The sequence below is a fragment of the Nerophis ophidion genome, linkage group LG05 (genome assembly GCF_033978795.1).
Source record: "Nerophis ophidion isolate RoL-2023_Sa linkage group LG05, RoL_Noph_v1.0, whole genome shotgun sequence".
NCBI classification, from domain to species: Eukaryota; Metazoa; Chordata; class Actinopteri; order Syngnathiformes; family Syngnathidae; genus Nerophis; species Nerophis ophidion.
Window position 1 is genome coordinate 55,723,656 of NC_084615.1, and position 8,622 is coordinate 55,732,277.

At 41.2% G+C, this 8,622-nt stretch overlaps 1 protein-coding gene across 3 annotated transcripts in view; it reads right to left on the reverse strand.

The window, feature by feature from the left end:
• Positions 1-972: 972 nt before the first annotated feature.
• The window catches only part of tmem129 (transmembrane protein 129, E3 ubiquitin protein ligase), a 19,208-nt gene continuing 11,558 nt past the window's right edge, over positions 973-8,622 (reverse strand). For 2 of the 3 annotated variants that reach the window (XM_061901535.1, XM_061901534.1), the window contains 6 exons: positions 8,367-8,425; positions 8,026-8,283; positions 6,207-6,367; positions 5,972-6,131; positions 5,801-5,873; positions 973-3,496 (listed from right to left, as the gene is read on the reverse strand). In XM_061901535.1, the coding sequence (XP_061757519.1) occupies positions 3,318-3,496; positions 5,801-5,873; positions 5,972-6,131; positions 6,207-6,367; positions 8,026-8,283; positions 8,367-8,425 (890 nt within the window). In that variant the 3' untranslated portion in view covers positions 973-3,317. The remainder of the gene's footprint in view (positions 3,497-5,800; positions 5,874-5,971; positions 6,132-6,206; positions 6,368-8,025; positions 8,284-8,366; positions 8,426-8,622) is intronic. The other variant, XM_061901536.1, reaches the window with a different exon arrangement.

An 8,622-nucleotide genomic window follows, 5' to 3' on the forward strand; every position in this document is an offset into this window, starting at 1 on the left:
TCTTTTAAAAGGGCGTGTCACATGTTAAAATTGTGACGTTTTGGGCGGACAAGCGCCAAATACTTTTATTTAAATTTATTTCAATTGGCAACGCTGATTTGAGATACAAGTGTATTAAGTTTTAAGCTTGTAGGGTGAGGGACTAATATTTGAAAAAGGTAAGCAAATAAAGTGTATACACTTGGCATTTGTTTCTGTATTTACTTTTATTCATCCATCCATCCATGACAAAGTTGAGGAATGCTCATAAAACACTTATTTGTAACATCCCACAGGTCTAATTGGGAACAGGTGGGTGCCATGATTGGGTTTAAAAGCAGCTTCCATGAAATGCTCAGTCGTTCACAAACAAGGATGGGGCGAGGGTCACCACTTTGTGAACAAATGCGTGAGCAAATTGTCAAACAGTCTGAGAACAACATTTCTCAACAAGCTGATGCAAGTAATTTACCATGTACGGTCCGTGATATCATCAAAAGGTTCAGAGAATCTGGAGAAAGCACTGCACGGCGGGACAGTAGTTCGGTCCCGGTGTCTTTCTGTGTGGACTTTGTATGTCCTCCCCGTGACTGCGTGGGTTCCATCCGGGTACTCCGGCTTCCTCCCACCTCCAAAAACATGCACCTGGGGATAGGTTGATTGACAACACTAAATTGGCCCTAGTGTGTGGATGTGAGTGTGAATGTTGTCTGTCTGCCTGTGTTTGGCCCTGTGATGAGGTGGCGACTTGTCTAGGCTGTACACCGCCTTCCACCCGAATGCAACTGAGATAAGCTCCAGCACCCCCGGCAACACCAAAAGGGACAAGCGGTAGAAATGGATGGATGGACATTGGAATCAAGTTGTGGCATCGTTCCTACACATGGCTTTCTATAAGTTTCCTCTCCTCCATAACCCTCTGAGTTCGAGCAGGTGAATGAAGGAGAGATTGGTGACACGACGCTGTGTTGGGCGTTCAAAATGAAAGCAATATCAAATAGATTATACTTTATTGTCATTGCATTTAAAAAGTACAACCAAATGACATTGCCAGTACAAACCTGTTCAAGATCAGACATACATTTACTGGGTGGACAGAAAAAGAAAACTGATCGAGTCCGTAAAAAAGGAAGGAAAAATTGTAAACATGGGGGATTGAGGAGAAAAAAAATAAAGTTCCAAACTAAACTCCTGGGGAGGTTAGTTAGAGACTAGAAAAAAAACCCTCGAGCAAAGCACACATACATATTACTACATACAACTCCAGACTTGGGGCAGCACGGTGGCAGAGGGGTTAGTGCGTTTGCCTCACAATACGAAGGTCCTGAGTTGTCCTGGCTTCAATCCCGGGCTCGGGATCTCTCTGTGTGGAGTTTGCATGTTCTCCCCGTGACTGAGTGGTTTCCCTCCAGGTACTCCGGCTTCCTCCCACCTCCAAAGACATGCACCTGGGGATAGGTTGATTGGCAACACTAAATTGGCCTAAGTGTGTGAATGTTGTCTCTCTATCTGTGTTGGCCTTGCGATGAGAAGGCGACTTGTCCAGGGTGTACTCTGCCTTCCGCCCGATTGTAGCTGAGATAGACACCAGCGACCCCAAAAGGGAATAAGCGGCAGAAATGGATGGATGGGTGGAACTCCAGACTTGCAACGAGGGGGAATGGGGCAGGCATCCGGCCCGAAGCTGTCGCCACCTGGTGGCGCTGCTCCGTTGACTGTCTTAGCACATTGGGTGGAGCGTGGGATGTGGGGTACCTACGTGTATGTGTATGTGTGTTTGTGTGTGTGTGTGTAAGCCTGCAGAGTGGCTCTATTCCACGGTCTTGGTACTCTCGCAAACTCGTCTGAATTTTTGTCCTTTGCAGTATACTTTTTAGGTGGGAAAAATGCGTTCATCTCCAATTTTTTCCACACCTCTCGCCATCTAATGACAACAGTGTGGGATCTTAAACACACACTGAAACTCCAAGGGAGTGAAGCCAGTGAAATTAAGTAAAACGAAGCGTTCCTCTCCAGCAACCCCAGTGAAAATTTCTTAATGTTAACATTAATGCTAATATTTCAGTTTAGCATGAAGATGATGTGTTGTGTTCATACACAATAGCCTTCTCTTCACATTTTGTGTGCATATATTTGTATATTTTATATGTATATATCAATACCTTCTTTCTTTACTGTACTCAGCACCAGTGTGGACAACAAAGTAAGAATGCCATTGAACAAATTATACGTGTTCATATTGTGCTCATGACAAAAAACACTTTCAGCCTTAATCCTCTGGAGAGGATTAACAACCCTGTGCTTCACATGGTTGTTCTCTGCCGCCGTGGTTGTGAAAGTGCTCGATGCTATGCAGCAGCGCTTTTTAATGTTAATATTGACGACAATCACCCTCATGTAATCGTGGCAGTAAAAATTTTGACCGTGATTAAAATTCAAAGAATTGTCAGCCCTGGGTACATACTTATATTATTTTGTAGTGTGGAATGTCATACATTTTGTGTTTTTCATACTTAGTTTTAATTTAATTTGATCAATCCTTTTTTGACAGGTTTATACTATTTTGCTTAGGGTAGATTATTTTTTAATTCATGAAAGTTAACTGAATAACTCAGTAAATTGAATGATGAAGACACGTTTGTTACTGGATACTTTGTAGTAAGCGCCTGGAAGACTTTGTATTTGTAATATGTAACGATAAGCAATTAGGGTCCTTTGGCCCATTGCAAAAGGACTCCTGTGGCCCATTGCAAAAGGACTCCTGTGGAGTCCTTTTGCAATGGGCCAAAGGACCCTATTGAAACTGTAAGGTTTTATTATTATTATTAATACTTGTTTTTATTGACAAATGTGCTGTTTTAGATTGCAATGTTGTCAAATTAAGGACACTTTCTGCATATGTCTAGCTTGTGTGCAAAATACAAGAAACAAAAAAAAACCCACCAACATTGTGTGCTTATTGGAGGACATATAGATGTTGACTGGCAGCCCAGCTTTACACCAGTAAATACAGTGCAGGACCGCTTGTATCTGAGATTATATTACACATTTTGCAGGCAAGCCAAAATATTCCAAAAGTTGTTTCTTTTTTGCTAATATCAGACCAATATCCAAAATTAATATTGGCTCGGGACACCCCTAATTCTAACTTATGCTGTCAAACTTTAGGATTTAACAACAGTAAAGTAAGTGTCAGAAAACAATAAGAGTCAACAACCTTTTAACAGGGGAATATAAACAATAAAAAACTTCTTACCAGGCCATAAACATATGGTAATTCTTTCAGACAGCAGAATAATACGTTAAGACCAGCGTTCAATTCATAGCGATGATGTGTGTCAGCGTACCACACACACGTCCAGTATACAGAATTTGGCTCTGCATGTGGGACAAGGGACTACGCTGGACAACCAAGTCTCAGGTCTTTGCTGGTCTTGGCGGCTGGCAAACCACCGACCCAAACAGGACAAACACCACATGGGTCTGCAGAAACACTCCTCGCACTCTGAATGAGCTCCTACGAACACACAGTGAGTACAAAAGAGTCATACCACAACAAAAACACAACTTTATACAGAGAAAGCTCCAAACTAAAACCGAAAAAGATAAGTCTTAAAATCTTGCCAAATTGTACAACTCATCTGCTCATTTTTCCAACCTGATGAAAGCTCAGTTTATATCAGACAAGCTTAGTTTAGCTAGTAGTTAGCTAGCTAATCATGTTATACAGTGCATACAGTTTATGTGGAAATCCAATCGATGTTGAATAACTCATCAAGTCCTGATCCACCGTTTTCTTCTTATAACTAAAAAGAGTCTGCAGCTCGCTCTTTAGAACTTGAATGAGTTTTATGAATTGATGCATTTTAGCGCCCGCGGACAACTTCCTTTTTTATCTACAGTTGTCTGCTTTTTTTTTCTGTAAAACTGCAGTCGTTGCTGGCTCATACACTCGCCTACACTACAGGTATTGTACTGCCAGCAACTGTGGCTATAGTTTCGTTCTTTATCCTTTTCAAGTGGCAAACGAGTGCTGCATCGCCCGTATTCAATATGTCAAATGTTATACAGCACAGTTTGCAGTTACCCCATCTTGGGTTAGTTTCTTTTGCCAGCCGCAATTTGTATTTATTCTTAAAAAGCCATGAGTTATCGAAGCTACTTTTCGCTGGCATTTTTTCAAAATCGTCAAATTGCAATAACGAGCTAGCAGTTAGTTATCGCGATTTTGCTCACACAGATTAGACTGAATACATTTTTCCATCCATCCATCCATCCATTTTCTACCGCTTATTCCCTTTCGGGGTCGCGGGGGGCGCTGGCGCCTATCTCAGCTACAATCGGGCGGAAGGCGGGGTACACCCTGGACAAGTCGCCACCTCATCGCAGGGCCAACACAGATAGACGGACATTCACACTCACATTCACACTCACATTCACACACTAGGGCCAATTTTAGTGTTGCCAATCAACCTATCCCCAGGTGCATGTCTTTGGAAGTGGGAGGAAGCCGGAGTACCCGGAGGGAACCAGCAAAATAACAGGACGACACATCAATTTTGTTTGGATGACCCCAAAAGGAACAAGCGGTAGAAAATGGATGGATGGAATGAAATTGTGAATATATATTTCCATGACTTTGTAAAACTTCTGAAAAAACTATTATTTTCCCTAACTTTTCCAGGTCCTGTAAATTGCATCTGACTTTTCCAGGTTTTTCATGAGTGTAGGAACCCTGATGGTAACATAAGCTAGCTGGTGGAGATCGGGATAGATTTTTTTGGTTAGAAAAATGTAACTTTGAGCTTCAACTTTAATTTGAAAACGCTGGTTATAAGTTAAAGTTAGAGTCCCAACTACTAAGTTGTGTGAAATTTGTTCTCTGCATTTGACACATCCCCATGTTCAACCCCTGGGCGGTAAGGGGAGCAGTGAGCAGCAGCCTGCGCCGTGCTCGGGAATCATTTGATGTTTTAACCCCCAATTCCAACCTTTGATGCAGAGTGCCGAGCAGGGATCCCATTTTTTGTAATCTTTGGTATGACTCAGCCGGGGTTTGAACTCACGACCTCCCAGTCTCAGGGCGTACACTCTAACCACAAAACCACTGAGCTGGTTATTATGGTCTGAATTTTTTCAATCTTTTGACAGCCCTAATGAAAATACAACAATCAAAATAAAAATATGCACAGATGAAAGAAAACAACTGCTGCGGTTTGTAAAATCCTCTCCTTCTGTAAATAATCAGTCTGTAGTTTTAGTCAAATGTCTCATCTTTGTTTAAAAAAAAAAACAACTTATGTGCAATTCCTACATTTTTATGCCATAGTAAATTAGCTGTGGCAAATTGCTCTCATTTTACCGGCTTTCCTCTCTCCTGTAATGTGTGTGTAAATGGGGCACTTTTTGTCTGTATCGCATTTTTGTTGCCGCACTGGTGGCGGTTAAAGAACTTTATATATATATATATATATATATATATACATATATATATATATATTTTTTTTTTTTTTTTTTTTTACTATGTAACAAGCTATTGTTACATAGTTTATGTTTTTTTAAGAACTTGTAACACACCTGCCTGTGATGTCCTTATAAGAGTGTGCTTTAATGTTTATCATTACTGTATCACAGTTAACTTGTTTTGCCGTAACAATTTTTAATTGCAGTACAATCAATAGCAGTTTGTTTTTATGATGACAGCAGTTTGATCCTGGAACACATTTATTCCAATTTCGTTTTTTCCAATTCAAATAATTTCTTTGAATTGTCACTAAAATGGTGGTCTGACCTTTAAGCTTTAGCACTCAGATATATTTACCTTCTTCAGAGCAGAGTCTGATGAGCTTGGTATTTGCTTGAACCTGCATACAGCCGATACAAGGCTCCAACTCCTGTGTAAGGACAGCAAATAGGGTAAGACAGCCATTTCTTGCTTTAGACCCAGAACAGCAGCTGTACAGTAATCAGTAGCGGAAGTAATATACTGTACCTGTCCAGTAGGGAGCGAGTAAGGCTGGTTGAGCTCCACCTGATTCCGGAATGTTTCTAGGAAAAGTTCGCTAATAGTTCGGTGGATAACTACATTTGCTGAGTTCCTGATGGGAGTGTGGAGCTTCTCCCTGAGCTCTGCATACTCTGTGGAGTTCAACCTGGAGAAAACAAAACTGATACAATTGGACTTTGTGTATGGTCCGCGGAGTTGTTTTCCTGACAGTGGATTGTACCTGATATCAAAGGGTCTCACAGCAGGGTTGGTGCTTTGCACCCTCAATGTTACCAGCTGTAAGGGCGAGGATGAGTCAGGGCTGAGCTGGTGCTGAATGGACTCGGTCACAGTCACATGACAGTCACTCTGTGCAGCCATGTACACATAATAGGTGGTCACCTGCCATGCAAGTCAGATTAAATGTGACCCTTTGTCTGCTATACTTATAATCTTTATGAGTTAATGTTTATACAAAACATATATATAATCCTTAGAACCAGTGTCCTCTACAGTAGTCTTCTTCAACCACTTTGCCGCGGCACACTAGTGTGTCGTGACATACAGTCTGGTGTGCCGTGGGAAATAATCAAATTCCACCTATTGGGGTTAAAAATATTTTTTGCAAACCAGTAATTATCCGCAAATTATGTGTTGTTGTTGAGCGTTGGTGCTGTCTCGAGCTCGGCAGAGTAACCCTGTAATACTCTTCCATATCAGTAGGTGGCACTTTGTAACTAATTGCTCTGTAGATGTCGGAAACAGCGGGAGGCGGTGTGAAAGTAAAAATGTATCTAATGCTAAAAACAAAAATAAACAGGTGAGTGCACCTGAGAAAAGGCATTGAAGCTTAGGGAAGGCTATGCAGAACGAAACTAAAACTGAACTGGTTACAAAGTAAACAAAAACAGAATGCTGGACGACAGCAAAGACTTACTGTGGAGCAAAGATGGCGTCCACAATGTACATCCGAACATGACAAGACAATCAACAAAGTCCCCACAAAAAATTATTAAAAACAACTGAAATATTCTTGATTGCTAAAACAAAGTAGATGCGGGAAATATCGCTCAAAGGAAGACATGAAACTGCTACGGGAAAATATCAAAAAAAGAGAAAAAGCCACTAAAATTGGAGCGCAAGACAAGAACTAAAACACTTCACACAGGAAAACAGCAAAAAACTCCAAATAAGTCAGGGTGTGATGTGACATGTCTTGACAGTACACCTATTTTCAGACAAGAGCTATAGTCATGCATGCTTTGTTATGGTTTAAAGTCATATCCAACAATTGCGACAACTTTTTACTGTCAACTGAGTTCGTTTTTTAATGATTTCTGCTGGTGGTGTGCCGCTGGATTTTTTTCAACGCAAACAGTGTGCCTTCGCTCAAAAAATGCTGAAAAACACTGCTCTACAGTATCCATTTGATTTTGCTCTATCTATTTTGTCACAGTTACAGGAGCGGTCTGCTGTTTTTAAAGGAACTTCTGTAAAAAGTTAGTCCTAAATCATCTCTATGAAAGCACTCTCGTGTTTTTGAGAATCTTCTACAAAAATCTGAGACTCTCACTGGGGTTTTTTTTAACTGAAATGATGAAAAAGGGAGGACCTAAAATGGAACCTTGAGTAACACACTTAGTACAGCTAAAGAAGATGAACACATGACTACTGACTGGATAGGAAGTTAACAAGCTACAGCAACACCTTACTGACATAAATCACATTAAGAAGAAAATGTGAAACTGACAAAAAGGAGAGGACCTAAAGTGGTGCCTTGCGGAATGCCGCAGTTATGTAAACAAGTTTGGACCTTAGTGTTCTATAATTGCTAGCAAGGTTAAAGTGTCAATGCAAGGACTTGCCACTGTGTTTAGAGTGGTTCAAATTCCTCCATGCAACAGGAGCAATCTAGTAGTTTTAGAAATTTGCTGCAAAACGTTGTCTCCCAGGTGTTGAACTGAATTCGGGGGCCGGTATGGTATCATTCCCGGGCCGGATTTGGCCCCAGGGCCACCAGTTGAATAACTTTGCACTACATAATGCAAATACAAACACACCTTTAACACCCAGCTGTCTGTGACAATAACTCTGGCTCCAGGTGCCCCAGTGGCAAACTTATCGATACGTCTGAATTCTGTGTTGATGCTTCTGGCCACTGAGCCCCAGTTTGAGTGAGGCGGCTGCACATGGGCCTGCAGAGCTCTGCTCATCGGATGGTTGTACCAGTGATGGCGGGACCAGTAGAAGATGAGCGTCCAGCTGCCCAGCAGGAGGCACACGGAGAGACTAAGGAACATTCTCCAGTTGTCACTCACCTAAAAGAACACAAGACAGTAGACACATTGAGATATTACCAAACAACATGACTCAACATTAATTTTTCAAAAGACAATCTAACCAGGTGAACATATGTCAGATGTTTCTCTGGAGCAGCAATACACATGCCCAGGTAGTAACCTGCAGAGATGGAGAACAATACAGCATGTTTAGAAGTAGTGACACCCATGGAATATATTTGCCATTAAATACATATACAGTACACACACTCACACATGCATATGTATATATAGTACAGGCCAAAAGTTTGGACACACTTTTTCATTTCAATCAGTTTTCTTTATTTTCAGGACTATTTACCTTGTAGATTGTCACTG